Here is a 20,150-nt window from a genome sequence, read left to right as displayed (position 1 = left end):
ATGCTGAGTGCCAGGCTGAGCCCACTGCCCAGGTGGGAATGGGCCACAGGACACTTCCCTGGGAGCCTCGGTGGCATCACCTTTTCCCACCTCTCTGCCTGGGTACAAATGTGCTACAGATGTTGGCCAGCAGAGGCTGATGCCTGGGGAGTGCAGGCTGGAGACAGGAGCAAGGGGAAAGCTCCCTGCCCACCACTCCATCACGTCTGATCATTGTCATTGTCCAGGTAATCTGTCAAAAAGAAAGTAAAATGCATTTTACACAAGCTTTGCTTTGCAGTCTGAGCTCAGTATGCCCCACTTCCCAGGGTAGCACCACTGGATCCAGGAAGTTCATCCTGTGCTGCTTCCCCCCTGCCCCAGGATGGGGAGACGGAGCCCAGCTGCCCATCCGTGCTCCAGTTCCCCTGGGCAAGCAGGCCCACCTGGCCCCCCGGAGCAGCCTGGAACCTCATGAGGCCTGGAGCATCCCGAAGCATTCCAGTGGTGCCACACAGAGCCTGGAGCACCCCCGACGCCAGAGCAACCTGGTGTCCGGAGATCCTCGATACCAGGGCACCCCGACAGAGCCCCCCAGAACCCGGAGCATCCTCCGAGGCCTGGAGCATCCCTGGTGCCGGAGCGTCCCAGTGGAGCCCCCCAGCGCCTGGAGCATCCCGGTGCCTGGAGAATCCTTTGTGTTGGCCGCGGGAGGGCGCGCAGAGCAGCGCGGACGGGGCGGTGACGGGGCTGGCCCGAGGCGAGTCGCCCGGGCTCCGGTCGCTCGGGGCCGCGGCGGCGGCGGGGACATGGCGGTGGCGGAGGCGGCGGAGGCGACGGTGCCCTGCCGGGTGCAGTACCTGGAGGACGCGGATCCCTTCGCCTTCGGCAGCTTCCCGGAGCCCCGGCGAGCCCCGGTTTACGCCGTGGAGGAGGCGCTGGCCCTGGGGGCGCAGCTGCCCGCGCTGCACCGCCTGGTCGGGGCCCCGCTGCCGGTGAGCGGGGACGGGGCGGCGGGGGGAGCACCGGGCGGGCACCGAGCGGGGAACGGGGTGGGGATGGCCGGCTACAGGGGACAGGGGGCCCAGGGATCGGACGGTGTGTCCGGGCAGCGCTCCCGCTGTGAGTCACGGCGGGGTTTGTGAGCTCCTGCCGGAGATGCCAGCCGCGGCCGGCCCCGAATGAGTCGGCGGGAGGAAGAGGATGTGCTGCTCAGAGAAAGCAGGAACCCTGGCAGGGGGAAGCAGGATGAGGGCAGGCGTCCATCCCGTGTCGTCGGGGCTGAGGCAGGCAGCGTGTTCCCCACCGGCCCCGCGTTTCCACGCCGGCAGCCAGGAGCAGAGCACATCGTCTCCACCCGGGACCCTTCCCGTGTTCCTGTTTGCTGCGGCACCTGGAAAACGGGGAGGTGATGGTGGGGGCGGAGGGCCACCAGCCCCTGCAGCCTCTGATCTCACCGGTCCAGCAGCAGCTTTGAAACAATACGGAAATTAGTGCTGAGCAATTTCCTTCAGCTGGCGGGAAGGCACGAGGCCGAATGTAAAGTGAGGCATCGTATCTTGTTTGTCCGTCCTCAAGTCTATCTCAGACTGGGAAGTGGAGGAGACAAGGAAGACAGAGTACTCTCCCTGCGTATCTCCTGTGGGTGTGATGCTCTCGGAGCATCCTTCTCAGGATGGGGACAGGCTTGTTTTCTTCCTTAGGAATGTGGGACCCAGCAGAGCTTGGCAATAGCTGAGCATCTCCATCTTGCAGCACTACAGGAGTGCGGGGAAGGGAGGCAGGAACCCCGGCTGGCTGGGGGATTTTGGAGTCAGAGCCAGAGCAGAGAGATGGGGCAGCAGGAGGGGGAATATCAGCTCTGTGTGCCTGACACTGAGCTTGCCGGCCTTCCCGGGGAGAGGAGATCACTTTGAGACCTTTGCCTGTACCAAAAAAACCCTCCCGTTTATTCCCCTTTTCATATTTCTTGGAGCAAAGAAGCAGGTCTCATGTCCTCGCCGTCATGGGATTTTTAGGCGGTGACTAAAAGGAGTTTCTTTGGGAACAAACAGCCTGGAAACATGACGAATGGAGCAAACTCAAATTTCAGGCGTGTGCTGTGCTCCCTGGGCAGGAGCTGGCTGTAACGGGATCGCCAGCCCGGAGTGCTGCCATGGAGGCACGGGGCAGTGGGAGGGGGAGGAGACACTGGACACTGCGTTCCCGAGGGCAGGAGCGTTGCTGGGAGGTTCTGTGCCCAGCAGAAGTGTGTTGATCCTGGGATATCATGCTCTGTTCTCTGCCTCAGCCAAGCTCTGGATATTTTTTTTCCTGTAGTTTCCCTGTATCATCCCATGACTCTCAGTGAAATCACAGGTGAACAGCCTGAATCCTGTTCTGGGTTCATAAACCAGATTTCTGGATTATATAGGTTATAAACCATGCTGACTTTACCACACAGCACTCTCTGAGGCAGCAAGAGCTGCAGAATGTCCCACCTGACAGGCTGGGATGTTTGGTTTGCGTGAGTAAATGTCTAAATTGGGAGCCTCCTGCACAGGGATTTACAGCCTGTGGAGTGAGGTCAGTCTCCCAAACCACCCAGTTCAGTCGAAATTCAGAGCTGGCACCCTTGCAGCCATGCAGATGCCGTTCCCCTGGCATGACCAGCCAAGGCCTCCCCTGGTGCCTTTTGTGCCAGGTAGCACTCAGCTCCATTAGTCACCGCCCTAAAATTAGTAAATGAACAGTCGGATTTTTCCCAAGGAACTGGCTGCAAAAAAATTGAGCTGGAGATGCCTGGTGCCAGGTTTGTCCTGCTGGGCAGCATGCCTGGACCTGCAGAGCACTGGAAGAGGATGCAGCAGCCAGGAGGGAGCTGGGCTGGGATACCCTCATGGTCAGAGGAAGATTGAGCCGCAGGCACCCGTGGGACATCAGCTGAGTCCTACCCTTGCTGGGCCCAGCTAAGCAGCTCCCTGTGCTGGGAACAGCTTAGAAATGATGAGCAAGAGGTTTCTGTTGCAAGCATCACTGCCTTCAATAGCCTGTCCTGCCCCATGACATCCTTAGCGCTTCCTCTCCCTGAACACGACCTGTCACTGATGGCTTTTTCATGCTCTCCGGGAAGTGTGCTTGTGCTTGGAAATACCTTCCTGCTTTGTTTGCTGCTGCTGCATTGTTTGCCTCCAGGCTGATACTATCTTCTCCCAGCTTTCCAGCATTTTTCTAGTACCCTTGGGTGATGCTTGGGCAGGGCGTGGGCGTTTTTTGAATCTCTGCAGGCAGGTTTTGACAGGGCAGATTTTTTTGGCTGTCCTTTAAGTCCCCAAAGGCCCCTGTGCTCCCTTGCCTCCCTTAAGCACTATCTCACCTCTGAATCTGGGGATTTTTCCAAACAATTGTAAAACTGATGTTTTGCATTCTTCTTCCTCCCCCGGAAATCTGGGAAGAGCAAACAGGTCGCTGGCCTCAGTGCCATAAGTTTGCTGAGAGCTCTTGTGCTCAATAGGCGTGCTGGTGGGGCAGTCTCTGTGTGTGTAGTGTGCAATCCCCACCCCACAGCCCTGTTGCCTTCTGTTTCCTACCAGGATGAGGAGAGCTTTTGTGAGGGTCTTTGCCCCACTTAACTTCTGGAAGGCAAAAAAGCAGTGAGGAGGGGTCGTCAGTGGTGCTGAGTGTTGGTGCTCAGCAGCCCCCAGCACTTCCCCAGCCCCCAACACCATCCTGCATGGATCCCAGAAAGGGAGCTGCAGTCAGGCATTCATGTCATGGCTTTTCCAGGACACCAACTGCTGCCTAGGACTGGGGTCCTCCCACTGCCACAGGTCTGTTGATGAGAACAAGAGATCTGTTAATGAGCAATGAGTCCAGCTGGAGGAGCTTTGAGAGGGAAGCAAGTTTGCACTTCTGGGCAGACTCTGGGTTACCTCCAGAGATCTCTCCTGGCTTGGGTTATTCCCTGCCCCCATGGTAAGGCAGTGGCAGTGTTCTCATCCACCTGCTGCCATCCATCATGCAAGAGTGGACAAGCACCTCGACACCCCTCTTAGCCCTGCAATTAAATTGTGGTGAATGTGCTTGGCTGGGGTTGGGGTTGGGGTTGGTCCTGTGGCTGGTGTAGCTCTATAAACCATCTCACCCTGTGTGTTTTGGGAGGATGAGCAGCAGCTGCTGATGCCAGGGCTTTCTGACTTGTCAGTGCCTTGTGTTTAACTGCTGCCTACTATATTTAAATAATATATTTTCCCTGTAATTTCCCCATACCCTTCCTAGATGAGCTGCAGCGATGTCGAGAAATTGTGGTTACTGCAAAAAGAAAGTGTTAGAAAAGGGGTGAAAGTGTTTCCTTTGCTGGCAGATAAAGAAGATACTCACTGCCTGGCCTTACAGCATCGTCCCATGTGGGGATGCTGTGATAAGGGTGAGCAGGAAAATGTGATGCTCTGGTGGGTGGTGTGAGTTTGTCTGTGTATGGATGATGTCTCCATATTGGAGGTGGGGAGGTTTCCATCATCCTCCCATTGAATGTTTGAATGGTTTGGATTTGAAGGGACCTTAAAGGGATTATCTTGTTCCACCCTGCTGCCATAGGCAGGAACACCTTCCATTAGACTTCTTGTTCCAGGTCCCATCCAGCCTGGCCTTGAGCACTTCCAGGGATGGGGCATTCAACACAGACCAAAACCTTTCCCAAGTCGTGGGTCCTTGTTCCACATCAGGGCTGGGATCAGCATCGTGTCCTCAGCAAGACACCAAAACCTCCCTGTGAGTGGGTGAAGGACATCCATCCTGCTGCAGGGTGGCTGGGACTTCCAGGAGCTGCGGGCTGGATGTGTGAGCGTGGGACACTCTCCTCTCCTCTCCCAGCTCTGCTTTGCCCTCAAGTCTCCATTGCCCTCAAAGTCTTGCTCATTTTATAATGGTTTACCAGGCAAAAGACAGATGAATCAGAGCCACCCTACACTGGGAGCTATCAGTAACCTGTTACCCCAGCTTGCTGCCCCCAGCAGCATGACACTGAGACTCTTGCTTCGTCCTACAGGGTATAAACCCCTTGTCTGAATAACCCCTGACCTTGGGGCAGTTGCTGCTCCCTGGTGTGGAAGTGCTGCCCAGGATTTTTGGCAGGGCAGCTGGAGCCTGGGACGGCCTCTCTCCATCCCCAGGAGCATCCCTGGAAACATTGCCAAGCTCACACAGGAAATACACAGGGTCAGGTCCCAGGGGCTTGGCCTCCCCCCGCCAGCTGGGACTTGTCACCACTCCCAAAGGAGCTGGAGATGTTAACTCTGACATGCTGGGGTTGTGGCAGCCCAGAGAAGGCAAGGCTCTTATGCTGGGGGTGCTTGGCTCTTTGCTGTCTTTGAGTGCCTGGGTGGATGCCTGAGGGGATGCCCAAGCAGCTGGCAGAGATGCCTCTGTGGATGCAGGGGTGGCCAGGAGGATGCAGAGGTGTCTGGGAGGATGCCCAGGAGTATTCAGGATTGGCTGAGTGGATGCAGGGATGTCCAGGTAGATGCAGGGATACAGGACAGCCTGTCCCAGTGGAGGAATTGAAGCATTCCCCAGTGAGCAAATCCCGTGTGGGGTCAGTGTTAGGAATCACCCTGTGAAGGCAGAGCTGGCAGCCAGGAGTGCCTGTCCAGTGCCAGCAGCCTGTGTTTGCTGCACATTGCCATGGCTGGTGTGGCCAGTGACCACGGGAGGTGGAGTAGCCCAACCCAACAACAGTGCCCTGCCAAATTGCCCAGTATCCTGAGGCGTGGTCTTGTATTAATTACTTCAATGCATGTGGCATTTTACTTTATCATCTGGTATTAACGTCACACTCACAGTCAATTCATATGTGTGAGCTTGTGCACAATGCTGGGATGCAAGGGCATGGGAATATCATGGAAAGGAATCCCAGTGAGATGCAGGAGCCATACCCAGTATTGCTGTGGGGTCTCCAGGGCCACAGTGGGGAAAGGCATTGATGGGAAAGGGAGAGAAGCTGTGACTGTTCCCATCTGAGCTCCTCAGCCACAGGACTGTGCTCAGAACTTTTGCGATTTGGGGCTGAAATTGAGGTGGAGTTCTGGACGGCTGATGGATCCCCACTTCTCTCTCCTATTCTGCTTGTGCTGCTTGCTCTTGTTTGCACCATGAGCAGCTTTAATAATGGGGTTTTATCCCCAGTCCTCAGTTCCTGCCATCCAGATCTGTTCCTTGGAGGTGGTGTGAGCAGGGAGAGGGTGGGGCAGGGGAGTTGCAAAATGCTTTAGGAACAGATCCAGATGTGCAGGGGAGGCAGGATGCTGGCACTGCCCTCCCTCTGCTTCTACTCATGCCTCAAGGGTGAATTGCCACATCCCAGAAGATATGCCGGGGTGCTGTGGGGTGCTGCTGGCTCCAGGATACCTCATGGACTTTGTGGGTGCTGTGCCCACTGGCTGTACATCATGGTCACTGTGCATGGATTTTATGGGAAGACGCCTTTGCCTCAGCCTTGTCTCAGGGCTGTGCTTATTTGGATCCTGATGGGAGATGCCACGTGGCTCTAGGCTGAGTCAAAGGGTGTGTCAGCCAGGGCACATCCCAGGGATTTGCTCTGCTTTGGGGTGTCCCTGGCTGGGCTGGATGCCTGACAGTTCCTTCAGATCCAGTCCCTGCAGGCAGGGGCAATTTGCCAGTCCTGGGAGGAGATAGATCCTGCCCCGTCGCAGCCCTGCTGACTAAGGAGAGCCCCAGGGAGCCAATCAGCCTCTGCCATGGTTCCCATCTAAGGATTGCCAGGGAGCTCGATGGTGGCAGGACTGCCTTCACTCAACCTTTTCCAGCTCGGGGCTCCATATTTCTCCACAATCAGCACCAGGCTGAGGTGGAAGGTGCTGGGGCATCTCCCTGCAGAGCCAGTGACTGGGGACAGGTGGGACATGCCACCCCACTCCAGGATGTGTCTGCCAGCTGAGTTCAGTGTGGGCAGGAGGGTGACCTGGGAATGCTCTGGGAGCCAGAAGGGCTGTGGTGGGCATGGGTGCTCAGCCTGGCTGTTTGCATCCCCAGCTGGAGGACTGCACGCTGCAGGTCTCACCCTCTGGACACTACCTGGACCTTGACTTGTCCCTGCTGGAACAGAAGGATGATCTGGAGGGTTTCTATGAGGAGGTCAGGTGAGGCACATAGGGTACCTGAATCCTGTGGGGACCCCATATGTGTGTGAACACCATGGGCAAGGAGCCAGGGGCTGTGGTGATCCCACTGCAGGCACTCACACTGCATTTTCCTCCACCTTAGGAAGGGGAGACGGCCAACCCTGATCCTGCGCACGCAGCTCTCCGTCCGAGTCCACGCCATCATCGGTGAGTCGGGGCTGCTCCCTCCTCCAGGCTGGTCCAGCAGCTCCACTGCCCTGGATGGTGGAAGTTTGGCCTCTGCAGTGAGTTTTGGCCAGGTTTTTTGTGATGGAGAGGGCTGCTTCTACCCCATAACCCCTCCCAGAGGCCAGGGGATGTGGTCCTTATGGCATACCCACTGGGTTAATCCCCTCCATCCTCAGAGATCAGGACTTTTGCCTCTTGGGCTGGGAGCCCACCACCCACTGCAGTTATTCTGGGTCATTTAGGCAAGCTCTAAATATAGCTGTGAAGATATAAACAAAGGGCTCTTGCGCAGCAGAAAGTGCTGCCATGGTTCAGGCAGCTTGCTCTGAGGTCCTGCAAAATATTCAAGAGTCTCAAGCCTCTTTTTTTTGTCTTTGGCAGCAGCAAAACAAGCACTAAGCAAAGTGATGCCAGATGGGCATCAGCTGGCTGTGCAAGGCTGCAGCTGAACCATGCAGGAAGCTCAGGGTCAGGGTCATGGTCGTGCTCTTTGCCAGCAGTTCCCAGGCTCTCTCTGAGCCCTGAGCTCTTCTGCTTTTCCTCCCAGCAGCTCTGCCTTCACTCTCAGCTCTCTGACAAGCTGATAAACAAGTGGAGGAGGCTGCCAGAACACTGTTTTACAGGGCATGTCTGGAGGACTACTTGGACATCTTGTTTTTAGCTTGTTACAGCTCTAAGCCTGACCCAAATAAGTTGGGATGTGTGGCTAACTCAATTTTTGCATGTGGGAAGTGCTGGCTCCCAATGGCTTTGGTGTCTTCATGGGGTTTTCCAGCTTCCCAAAGCCCCGGCTTCTCCACGCTGGCTCCTGCCTGCAGGCACCACCCCCATAAGCACATAGTCTCCAGCTCAGTGACAGTCCTGTCCCTGAGCAACCTGTGTCACATTACTGGCCTTCCTATACCCATCCTGTGGTTTTTCCCAAGCCTTGGGGCTGCTGAGAATTCTGGAACCATGGCATGGCTGTGCCCAGGGAGGGATTGCTAAAAGTAGTTCAGCCTCCTGCCTCTGTTCCTGTTTAGGTTCTACACAGGAAACCAGAGGGGATATTTGTGTCATTGCTAGTCTGAAACAGAGGGAAAAAAAAAAAAAAAAAGGAAAGTGGGAGGGCTGAAATACGTAGTTGTGGAGCAGCAGCTGCTTCCAGCCAGTGTGTCTCACAGCCAGGGCAATGCCGGGGCAATGGCACAGGGATCAAGATAAATCAGGATGCAGGGCTTTCCCAGGAAGCTGAGAGCATTTGGGAGCCCCAGTTCAGCAGTGAGCCATTTAAACCACATTTCTCCTTTCCTCCCAGAGAAGCTGTACAACTCGCAGGGGCCGGAGCTGCGGAGGTCCCTCTTCTCCCTGAAGCAGCTCTTCCAGGTGAGGTGATGCTGGTGCAGGGTAGGGCAAGGGCTCCCCCAGGGCTGGCTGCCCCACACTGAGGTAACACTTGGCCTTCTCCCCACAGGAGGACAAGGACCTGGTGCCAGAGTTCGTGAACCTGGAGGGGTTGACGTGCCTGATCAAAGTGGGGGCAGAAGCCGACCAGAACTACCAGAATTACATTCTCCGGGGTTGGTATTTGGGCACAGGGCAAACCTCTGGAGCAGGTTGCCTAAAGAAGCTGTGGATGCCCCATCCCTGGAAGTGTTCAAGGCCAGGCTGGATGGGTCTTTGATGCAACCTGGTCTAATGGAAGATGTCCCTGCCTGTGGCAGGGGAGCTGAAATGGGTCTTTAAGGTCCCTTCCAACCCAAAGCATTCCAGGATTCTATGCTTATCCCCAGAGAGGAAGGCTGGCACTCAGGGTGGGCGAGCCAGAAAGTCTGCCAGGGCTACTCTGCCTTCCCAGCAGCCAGACATTTGCCCTTGCTGTGGTGATGCTGTGCAGGGATGGGAATGCCCAGCCCCTGCCTGCTGCACCATCAGCCTTCCCACTCTCTGCCTTGCAGCCTTGAGCCAGATCATGCTCTTCGTGGATGGGATGCAGGGTGTCATCAACCACAACGAGACTGTCCAGTGGCTGTACACACTGTCAGGAAGCCCAGTGAGTGCCTGTTGCTTTTGGGGGGCTGCCTGTACCCTCCACTGCACCCCCTTCCCTGCTTCTGGCTGTCCCCTTGCACCATCCCTCAGAGGACGTATTTCACTGCCACCACACAGGGTGCCAGGCTTGGTACCCTGGTACTTTGACTTGTGTTGGGTGCTGCTCCCAGCCATCTGAAAGTCACTCAGGATCTGCAGATCTCCCCATCGTGATGTGACCAATTCCCAGGCACAGAGCTTGAGTAAGACACTCCCGCTCCAGGTCCCTTCCCAGTGTCTCTTGGCCATCAGCCTCACAGCTGCAGGTCCCTGGCCCCATGGCAAAGCTTCCAGTCCTGGGGCATGGGCACAGCCACCCCACAGTACCCCAGCAGCACACTGGCAGGCCCTTGTCACTGCTGCTGCTGTCCCAGCTGTCATCCCTTGCCCAGTTTCGCCTGGTGGTGAAGACAGCACTGAAGCTGCTCCTGGTGTTTGTGGAGTACACAGAGCCCAACGCCTTGCTGCTCATCCACGCTGTCAATGCTGTGGACCAGGCAAGAGGTGAGTGCAGCTCCAGCCTCCTGCGAGGTCCCTGCTGGGGGACAGTGTCCCCTCCTGGCCTGCATGTCACTGTTCATGCATCTTTTCCCAGGTGCCTGTCCATGGTCCAACCTAATGGCCATCCTGGAGCAGCGCAACGGGGCTGACACGGAGCTGCTGGTGTTCACCATGACACTGATCAACAAGGTCTGTGAGGGTGTCCCCGTGGTGCCACACTGCTGGGGCTCAGTGTGGGTCACCCCAGTGCCAGCAGCATCCCTCTGATTCTGCCCAGACACTGGCAGCCCTCCCAGACCAGGACACCTTCTACGACGTGACCGACTGCCTGGAGCAGCAGGGCATGGAGCAGGTGGTGCAGCAGTACCTGGGCAGCAAGGGCACTGACCTCGACTTGAAGCACCAGTTCACACTCTACGAGGTGAGCGGGGCTCCAGCAGGATCTGGCCATATGCTACCTGCCTCCATCAGGGAGGATGAGTGTGTGGGGTTGCAGGGATGCTGCTGTGCCCATGCCATGCCCCTGGTGCCTCCACAGAATGCTCTCAAGCTGGAGGATGATGCGGAAGAGCCGCCCGCAGGGGGACGCAAAGAGCGGAGGAGGACAGACGAGGGCCGGCGTGGGTGGCGATCCCACAGTGGCTCCCAGGATTCCAGTGCTGATGCCCAGCCACTGCTGGGGTCTCCTGGCACTCCAAAGGAGCCCCCAGCTGAGGACACTCTGCCTGTCCCTGCACCAAGCAGCCCAGCAGAGTAAGTGCTGCTGGAGGTGGTCCGTGGTGGGGATGCTCCTGGGATGGTGAAGACACCGAGATGCTGCATAAGCAGCACTTGGATCCATTGCTGGTGCCAGGGTGGAGAGCAGTCCTGTGGGACCTGCTCTTAGTCCCCATCAACTTCTTCCAGACCCTGTCCCACCAGCATCTACAACAGCACTTCCAGCGTGCGGCTGGCCCTGGCCTCCCCCCCGGCTGAGAAGGAGCAGCCCCCAGGCCCAGGAGAGCGCAGTGTCTACAAGTAAGGAGCCAGGAAGGGCTGGGTGCACAGAGATCCCTCAGGGCAGCAGGATGGGATGCATCAGGTGTGTCCATCCCAGGGCACACTCTGCCTTTCCCCCAGGGGAAACAGTCTGGGAGGGCACTGGAGCTGGAGAGATGTATGAGGGGGCAGCAGGTATCAAAGGGTCCAGCCAGGGGCTCCAAGGCATCCTTCGGGTATGCACAGCTCTGCTCCAGCTCCTCCTCATTCTCCTCTCTGCCCACGCTTGCCCTCTCCTCTGCCCACTCTTTCTATCTTTCCTTTGCAGGCTGCACCAAACTGCCCCTGTCTGGTAAGTGCCTGGGCTCTGCATGTGCGTGCTCCCTCTCAGCATGATCATAGAATGAAAGGATCCTGAAATAGTTTGGGTTGAAAGGGACCGTAAAAACAATCTAGTTCCAATGCTTCCACTAGACCAGGTTCCTCAAAGCATCCAGCCTGGTCTTACAGGGATGGGGCATCCATAGCTGCTCTGGGCAACCCATGCCAGTGTCTCACCACCCTCACAGGGAAGAATTTCTTCCTAACAGCCAATATAAACCTACTCTCTTTCAGCTTAATGTCCAGTTAATTCTCCCTTGCCCTATCCTATGATGCTCTGGGAGGAGCAGGCACTTGCACCCACCTTGCTGCCCCCATCCCTTGACTCTCCCCCTTCAAGTCCTACCTATGGGACCCCAACCTGCTCCCCCATCACCCCACTACATGTGGCATCCTCTGACTCCTGCTTTGGGGTGAGGTGTCCTTGCTGGGAGTGGCACAACCCACTCCAGGTGTCCTGGCCTGGTGCAGGAGACAATGTCCCATCTCTCCAGCACACAATGCCACGTGGTGCCTGGGCAGGAAGGGATTCACCAGGGCTCTCCTGGTTCCCTGTGAACCCTGGGGCCATGGAGCAAGGGTTCCATGCTGGAGGGCTACCAGGTGGGTGTGTGCAGGACCTATGAGCCCTGGGGGGCTGCCAGCAGTGGGGGCTAACCCCTGTTTTCCCTCAGGCGGGAGAATGCCCCCTCCTTGCATGGGGACAAGCCTATTTTGAAGAAGTTTGAGTAAGTAGAGGCATGCGTGTGTCTCCAGGCATGCGCTTCCTTGGACTGGTACCTGGCTGGAGGTATCTGGGCTCCAGCCACACAGGGCATGAGGAGCAGGAGCGTGCCCTCAAGTCTCTGTCTTGGTGCCCTCCTGGGTTTTGCAGCTTTTGGATGAGGGTTGCAGTGAGCACCAGGTCTGTTGGGACCATCTGGTGACAGCAGCACCCTGTTGGCACAGCCGTGGGGCCATCACCTCTCTGCAGGGCTCAGAGGAGGTTGAATCCTTGGTGTCCCCAATGCAGTGTGGCCAGTGCAGGGGGTTTCTGTGCTGTGGGACTGGTTGTGCAGTGTGGCATGGTGTGGTTTGTCAGTTGTCCCTGTTGTCCCCATCCCTGCTTTGCTCCCAGCCAACATCCACCCCATCTTGCAGAGCTCGCTTTTTGGAGAACCTGGCTGCAGCCCAGAAGGAGAAGATCTCTTCCATGGCCAAGGGACGGCTCGATGTCCTCAGTGATACTACACTGGAGCATCCTACTGCTCTTGCATGGGAAAGAGACCACGGCACCTCCGATTCCAGGATGGAACCACCCAACATGAGTAGGTGCTGCCAGGTTGTGTGTTCCCAGCTCATCTGGGTCCCTGGAGTAGGGATTAGTGGCCCCTTGTTCCCCATCCCATGCCTGTATCTGTGACACACAGAGCCTTGGAGGAGCTGGTGATACCTCCTTGCTCAAAATGCCAGCATCTGAGCATACCCCACTCTGGAGCAGGACTCCAATCCCACATTGATCCCAGCACCACTTGCCCCCTCCAAGCAGATTGTCCCAGCTTCTCCCTCTCTCCCTGCAGGGTCTCGCTTGGCTCGATCTGACGCCACTGACTCCTGCAGCACCATCTCCTCTGACACCAAGTTTATGCTGGACATGCTCTATGCCAAGGGCTCCTCAGAGTCAGGGAGGGAGAAGGTGTTCCATGAAATGCCTTTATCTCCCCGGATCCAGGGTGAGGTGGAGATGGACACCAAGGGAAGTAGCAGCCAGGAGCAGGAGAGTGCCCGGCCCCGTGGCAGGTCTCCAGACGGGCCAGTAGCCAGTGCCCATGCCAAGCTGGTGCGTGCCATGTCCAGCATAGATGATGAGACCCACACACAGAAGCTGGAGAACACTGGGATGATGCCCATCAAAAAGGACACAGAGCTGACATGGGAGCGCCTGGAGACCATCCCTGCGCAGCTGAAGATCAAGGACCTGGACTTCACTGATTTGGGGGAAGAAGAAGATTTTGACATCCTGGACACAGGGACAATGACCAATGGGTCTTTGCTCCATACTGGCATTGAAGCAATGAGTGCTGGAACATTCATGGCTCCCCCTCCACCTCCTGCCCTCCCTGGTTGCCCACCACCACCACCACCTCCACCTCCTGCCCTCCCTGGTTGCCCTCCACCTCCACCTCCTGCCCTCCCTGGTTGCCCACCACCTCCACCTCCACCTCCTGCCCTCCCTGGTTGCCCTCCACCTCCACCTCCTGCAATCCCCGGCTGCCCACCCCCACCAGGGCTGCCAAGTCCCTCAACAACAGATGGCCCCTCCCAGGCCAAGAAGAAGAGGACAGTGAAGCTCTTCTGGAAGGAGCTGAAGCAGCTGGATGGCACTGTGGGGCCATGCAGGTTTGGCCAGGGGACACTCTGGGCATCTCTGCAGGATGTTGAGGTCAATGCTGCCAAACTGGAGCATCTCTTTGAATCACGGTCAAAGGAAACGCCAGCCTCAAAGGTACCAGTGGGCACCCATTGGCAAAGGGGACTTGAGGGGTAGGAGGAAGCCTGTGGGTTCCTGTAGGGACTCTCAGCATGCACTGTCACCTCTACCCTATGTCAAGGATGGGCACCAGAAGCCTGGAGGCTCAGTGGGGATGATTATGGGCAGTGCACGTATTTGGTTTGGCTCACTGCCTGGTCTGTGTTTGGTTCCCCATGTTCATGAAGGTGAGGCCTTTGCCTGGCTGTCCCCATCCATCCTGTCCTCTTTGCAGAAAGCCATTGATGGGAAGAAGGTGGTGGTGGTGTTGGACCCCAAGAGGAGCAATGCCATCAACATTGGCCTCACTGTCCTGCCACCCATCCATATAATCAAGACAGCTGTGCTCAACTTTGATGAGTTTGCAGTCAGCAAGGAAGGGATTGAGGTGAGCACAAGAGAAGCAAGCTCAGCTCCTCTGAGGTCCATTTCCCCAGGTTGGGAGATGTTCATGCCATGATGCCTGGGCTGACACATCCTGTGTATGAGGTTTGACATATCCCTCTTTCCCTGCTCCAGAAAATCCTAACCATGGTCCCAACTGAGGAGGAAAAACAGAAGATCCAGGAGGCCCAGTTGGCCAATCCTGATGTGCCTTTGGGCTCTGCAGAGCAGTTCCTGCTCTCCCTGTCTTCCATCAGTGACCTCACTGCCAGGCTCCAGCTCTGGGCCTTCAAGCTGGACTATGAGAGCCTGGAGCAGGTACGGAGCCATGTACCTCATGTCCCCTCTGCCTTCCCACCGCTGACACCCCAGCACTGAGCCAAGCATGTTTCTGGTGAGGACCAGTTATATCCAAACATGGGAGGTGCCTGGCTGGGGATGGGCTGCACGTCCCGAAGGCAAGCATGGGCTTGGATTGATCAGGAGGTGGTTGTCCTCATGGGTGAATGCTGAAGCTCTGTGGGAAATGGATTTGTAGAGAATTCTCCCAAGGGAGAGAGTGGCCAAGGGATCTCACCTGCTTCTCCCCTCATCCAGGAGATTGCAGAGCCACTCTTTGATCTGAAGGTAGGCATGGAGCAGCTGGCCAGAAATCACACATTCAAGTGCATCTTGGCCACACTGCTGGCCATGGGCAACTTCTTGAATGGTTCCCAGGTGAGGAGCAGGGTGAGGACCAGCCATGGTGTGTGGGCACCCAGAAGGGTCTGTGGGGAGCTGGGAGGTGCTGGTGGGGACCCAGTGGATCTGCAGACTGGAGGTCTGCTGGAGTAGGGAGGAGAGTCCCTGCTGAGTCCATTGGGTTTCAGAGCAGAGGCTTTGAGCTTGGCTACCTGGAGAAGGTCTCAGAAGTGAAGGACACAGTGCACCGGCAGTCCCTGCTCTACCATCTCTGCCAGATGGTGGTAGAGAAGTTCCCAGAAACCACTGACCTCTACTCAGAAATTGCCTCCATCACCCGCTCGGCCAAGGTGAGGCAAGGCAGGTGACACCCAGGCATGGGGAGGGTGTGGGTCCTGTGGCTGCCCAGCTTCACCAGCATGGCCAAGGACTGACATCTCACTCTTCCAGGTTGACTTTGAAGAGCTGGCCAACAGCCTGGTACAGTTGGAGCGGAGGTGCAGGGCCTCCTGGCATAACCTGAAGGTGATTGCCAAGCATGAGACCAAGCCAGTGCTGAAAACCAAGCTGACAGAATTCCTCAAGGACAGCACCCAGCGCATCGTTGTCCTGAAGGTGGTGCACAGGCGTGTCCTAAACAGGTTGGTGGCTTGGGGACACGGCAGGAAACTTGCAGTCCTGCTGGTGGCCCTCTGTGACTGATGTTCCCATAGGTTTCACTCCTTCCTGCTGTACCTGGGGTACCCAGCGAGCGCGGCGCGGGATGTGAAGGTGACGTCCATCTGCAAACTGCTGCGGGAGTTCGCGCTGGAGTACCGCACCTGCCGGGAGCGCGTCCTGCAACAGCAGAAGAAACGCGCCGCCCACCGCGAGCGCAGCAAGACCCGGGGACGGCTCATCACCGAGGTACGGGGACACTCACGGGGACACTCGGCTGGGTGCCACCAGGAGGCGATGCTCCTCAAGTCCCCAGCACCAACCTCTCCTCCCGTTGCAGACTGAGAAGTTCTCCGGCATTGCCGAGGCAGTTCTGCCGCCTGCCGTGGTGTCCAGCAGCCCCAAGGAGCAGATGGAAGAGGGTCATGAGAACCTGAAGATTGTGCTGACCTCCCCCACAGATATCCCTTCCCGCCGCAGCCGAGCCAGCCAGGGTAGGAGCAGGATGGCAAAGGAACTCAAGGCATGCCCAGCTGGTTGGGAACAACTGGTGCCAGCATCCTTGTTGTCCCCATGCAGGAACAGGGCATGGCACCCCGACCCAGGGCTCTCCAGCCCAGGAGGACGTTCCCAGCTCACCTGATGATGCTTCAGATGAAATCATGGACCAGCTGGTGAAATCAGTGACTCACAATGCCAACCCCCGACCCTGCCCCAACAAGGAGCGAAGGAGGTCTCGTGGCAATAGGAAGTCCTGTAAGTCCCTGTGTCCTTGTGCCCTGTTCTGTCTCTGTTTCCACGCTCTGTCCCTGTACTCTGTCCCATCTCTGTGTCCCTGTCCCATGCTCAAATACTTTGTCCCGGCCCTGTGTCCCTGTCACCTTACTCTTTCCCATCTCTTTGTCTCTGTTGCCATGCCCTGTCCCATCTCCCTTCCCAGGCTTTGCCCAATCCCCATACTCCCTCTCATCTCTGTCCCTGTTGCTGTCTTCTGTTCCATCTCCATGTGCTTTGTTTCCATGCCTTGTCCTTTGTGTCCTTGTTCCCATGTCCTGTCTGGCTCCTTCCCCATGGGCCACCCATGATCTGCCATGCTGAGCCCACTAGACAGGACATACCCTGAGACCACTCCATGCCACTGCACCCCATTACCCTGGCCCTGCATGGGCAGGTCCCCAGTGCAAGGGGACTCTGGCACCCAGTGCTGCTTGTGCTGCCAGTGCCACCCTCTCCTCTCCCTGCAGTGCGGCGGACGCTCAAGAGCGGGCTCAGCGATGACCTGATCCAGGCACTGGGCCTGGGGCGGGCGCCTGGCATGGAGGTTTGAGGGGGCCGAGGGGGCTCCTGCTTCCCACTGCCAGCAGCCCCAGGGCAGGATGTGGTGGCAGCCCCTGCAGTTCCAGGATAGGCACGCTCTGCACCTTTGGCCACGCCTCACTCTTCCCTGCTGGCCTCCAGCTCCCAGAGGTGCAGGCAGCAGGATGGGAGCGATGCCCCAGAGCTGCTCCATGGCAACAGGGATGGAAGATGCTCACCACTCACGTTTGGAGGCTCAAGGTTCATCTTCTCAACAGTATTAGAGGGGTCAAGGGTCTGGACCCAAACCCCCTCTGGGAATTAGGTCTTGTCCATAGCTGCTGTGGCAATAAAATGATATGATATGCTGCCAGTGTCTCTTGTTCCTGTGCCTGAGAGGCCAGAATGATGTGATACTCCCTCCCTGGCCAAGCCAGTATCCCTTCTCCCACATCTCCAACCCTGTGCCGTGAGGCAAGCACTCAGCCAGCCCTGTGGCTTGTAGGCACCATTGTCTCTCTGGGCACAGCACAATCCCCTCTGTACCGGGACAGCTGGGGGCCTTTTCCAAAAGGAGCAAGGACTGCTGCCAGGCTCAAGGCTGCACACTCAAGGACAGGAGCAGCGGCTCGAGCGCAAGGCCACAACACAGTAAAATTTTCTCTCACCTCACCCCTTCTTTACAAACCTCTCCTGGGGGGTTTAGCCAGACCCAGAGCTGGGTCAGAAGCAGGGTGGTTGTCCCCCTCTAGGAGCAGGTCCAGGACACAGCAGCCATCCTCAGAAATACCTGTGCTTGGCAAACACAGGCTTCCTGTTCCTGCAGATGCATCAAGGACAACATCTACCTGTCCCCATGGTAGAGATGTTCCTGCCACCTCCTATCCCAGCATGGCTCATGCCATGCCAGACACGGATTAAACCCCACACTGGGTGCTGACTGCAATGCTCCTCACAGTGGGTACCATTTCTGAGCATCCCCCTCTGCCAGCTGCAGTGCTTTGGGCACTGTCACCTGTAGCAGAGGCATTCAGGAATGGTGTCATATCATCTGTCACGACAGCTCCACCTCGGCGCTGCCCTGGCGCTGCCTCCAGCCCTGAATCCCGCACAGCAGGTCTCTGTGGCTTTCAAGGAATGAAGAAAAACTCCACCGGGCAGGGCAGCTTTTTCCTCCTGGCTATCTCTGCCCAGGGTTGTTCCTCTCCCACGAGGCTGGACATGCCAGCCTGCCTCGGCTTGCATGTGTCTGAGATCTTCCTGAGCGGCCCTGAAAGCAGCAAGATGCCACGCTGAGAGCTGAAGTGTCCCAGAGGCGCCTCAAGATATGGTCTGGCCTTCCTGTCCTCTGGGTGCTTGACTTGGGGCTGCAAAGACAGGACAAAGAGGTTGTGATAGACAACACTGATACACAGGAGGAAGGAGAAAGGGGTGAGAAAGCACCTTCTTGACCCCCTGCACCTACTCCATGTACATAAAATGACATTACACGTGACAGCCCCAGGATTGTTACTGCTGAAGACTTGCTGGGGAAAACTGAGGCAGGGTGCAGGGGAATGTGTTTGGGTTTTTCCACCTTTTTATTTTTTCAGCCTTGGTGTTATTTCCAGGATTCCCAGCCTGGCCCTGCACACATGCTGCCCTTGAGCGGCGCCTGAAGTGCTTGGCTTGGCCACAGCACAAGTGGTTTATGCCAAAAATATGAGCAGCAGGGGTGACCTCTGAGAAGGAGAGGGGGTGGCAGGATGCTGGAGGCACCTCGGCAAGCTGAGGGGGTTTTGGGGCAGTCAGATGAGGCTTGAGGGGGACCTGGGGCACATGTGACCTCAGGCAGCATCAACAGAGGTGGGGTTGGGGTGCTGCAGCCCCACTGGACTTCTCGAGGTGGGATGAAGTGACCCTGCCAGGGCACCCCACGGCACTCAGCACCTCCATTCCTTCCTCCATCTCCATCCCTGCGTGGCTCGTGGCCACACCAGCCCGGGACCACGAGCTGTGTCTTGCTGCCACGAGGGGGCACGGTGGCCACATGCACCGCGAGGCCACCCGAAAGGACGCTTCATGTTCCGAAAGGACGCCCCGCGTCCCGCCATTCTTCAGGGACTCGCCGCTGGCCTTTAGTTTGTTGTTCTCTCCTGCCTGGCACCCGGCGGGGCTGCACCCTGCTCCCCCTACCCAGCGACACAGCCCGAGTCTTTCATGTCTCCTGTTGAATGACAGCCGCGTCCTTGGTCCTGGCTGTTTGTCTGGCCGGCAGGGACAGGCTCCTGTCCCCTGTGATCAGCTGTGTCTCCAGGGCCTGTCCCTGGCCCCCATCCTGCCCTGGCCCCGTTCCAGGCAGTGGGGAGGAGCAGGAGACAGCAAGAATGAGCCTGGTTCCTCTTCATGTTGCATTTACCCTGTTCTGTAGCTTCTACTCTTACTGTGATAGATGTTCCCTGCCTTCTCCATTCCATCTTTTCCATTGGATTGTCCCAGCACAGGGTCCTGTTTGCTGCCACACTCTGAAGTGAGCTCCAGCTTCATGCTACATGGGCATGTCCCCACTGCCACCCCCAAGATCAGCGTGGGGGATTCCCCATGGTCCTGGCCTCCTGTTTGCCATGAAGCTCCACCACCTTGTGGAGCACCCATCAGTAACAGCACAACCTCTCTTCTCTTCCCAGGTCAGAACCATCTTGAGCATTTCTTGCAAATACTGGTGCACCCTGGCCACCTTCCAGAAGCATTGTGATCACCCCCACACCACCCCCCACAATTCCTCCTCCTGCCTCAGCGGGAGGACACCTACTCTACTTCCTGGCCTCAACCCTCTTAAGCAACTTCAGATTGACAACAGGCTCCATTCTGCAACCACCTTCCCCAGCAGGATGGAGGCGTGGGATGGGAAGCAGGTCACAGCTGCTGTGACCTACTACCCCCCTTCCCTAGGAGCGGAGGGAGCAGATGTCACCTGGAGTGTGGCCCAGTCAGCTTCCCCTGGCACCTGTCCTGTGGCCAAGGGGGAGATGCATTTCCCATTTCCATCACCCCAATGTTGAGTCTCTGTGATGAGCATGGAAGAGATGGGAGATGGGAGGTTGATGTTGGGCTGGCAAAGCAAGCCTGGCATGGGTACCACACACGACCCAGGAGAGCACTAAGTATTAGTGGAGGTGGAATCACTTCAGAGTATCACTGTTCCATCGCCATACTGACGGAGTAAGGTGCGTGCAGCCCAAAATCAGCTCTGGTTTGGGGAACTGTGGTACAGAAAGCCTGGCTGGCAAAGGCTGTGCAGGCACAGTGACACAAGGTCCTCACCAGGGCAGAAGGTGAAACCTCCCCAAAGCCACGAATGCTTCTGGAATCAGAACTGTGTTTTGTAA

The 20,150-nt window shown here is 57.2% G+C and overlaps 1 protein-coding gene across 4 annotated transcripts; it reads left to right on the top strand.

Moving 5' to 3' along the window:
- The first annotated feature begins 722 nt into the window (after positions 1 to 722).
- On the top strand, positions 723 to 18,756 carry FHOD1 (formin homology 2 domain containing 1). Of its 4 annotated transcripts, XM_083870431.1 has the most exons (24): positions 723 to 974; positions 7,009 to 7,115; positions 7,240 to 7,304; positions 8,623 to 8,690; positions 8,779 to 8,884; positions 9,263 to 9,357; positions 9,788 to 9,899; positions 9,991 to 10,085; positions 10,174 to 10,317; positions 10,435 to 10,649; positions 10,803 to 10,913; positions 11,203 to 11,226; positions 11,930 to 11,983; positions 12,396 to 12,562; positions 12,815 to 13,740; positions 14,000 to 14,152; positions 14,284 to 14,466; positions 14,746 to 14,865; positions 15,018 to 15,179; positions 15,280 to 15,470; positions 15,543 to 15,735; positions 15,827 to 15,980; positions 16,066 to 16,242; positions 16,731 to 18,756. In XM_083870431.1, the coding sequence occupies exons 1-24, from the start codon at positions 789 to 791 to the stop codon at positions 16,811 to 16,813; spliced, it is 3,891 nt and encodes a 1,296-aa protein (XP_083726557.1). In that variant the 5' UTR covers positions 723 to 788; the 3' UTR covers positions 16,814 to 18,756. The 4 variants fall into 4 exon arrangements, with proteins under 4 accessions (XP_083726557.1, XP_083726558.1, XP_083726555.1 ...); XM_083870429.1 differs by lacking the exon at positions 16,731 to 18,756 and having other exon boundaries at positions 726 to 974; positions 16,066 to 16,724; XM_083870432.1 differs by lacking the exons at positions 11,203 to 11,226; positions 11,930 to 11,983.
- Positions 18,757 to 20,150: the final 1,394 nt, after the last annotated feature.

This window comes from Zosterops lateralis (genome assembly GCF_965231275.1).
Source record: "Zosterops lateralis genome assembly, chromosome: 12".
NCBI lineage: Eukaryota > Metazoa > Chordata > Aves > Passeriformes > Zosteropidae > Zosterops > Zosterops lateralis.
The sequence above is the reverse complement of the archived record's forward strand: the minus strand, read 5'-3'. Positions and strand labels throughout refer to the sequence as shown.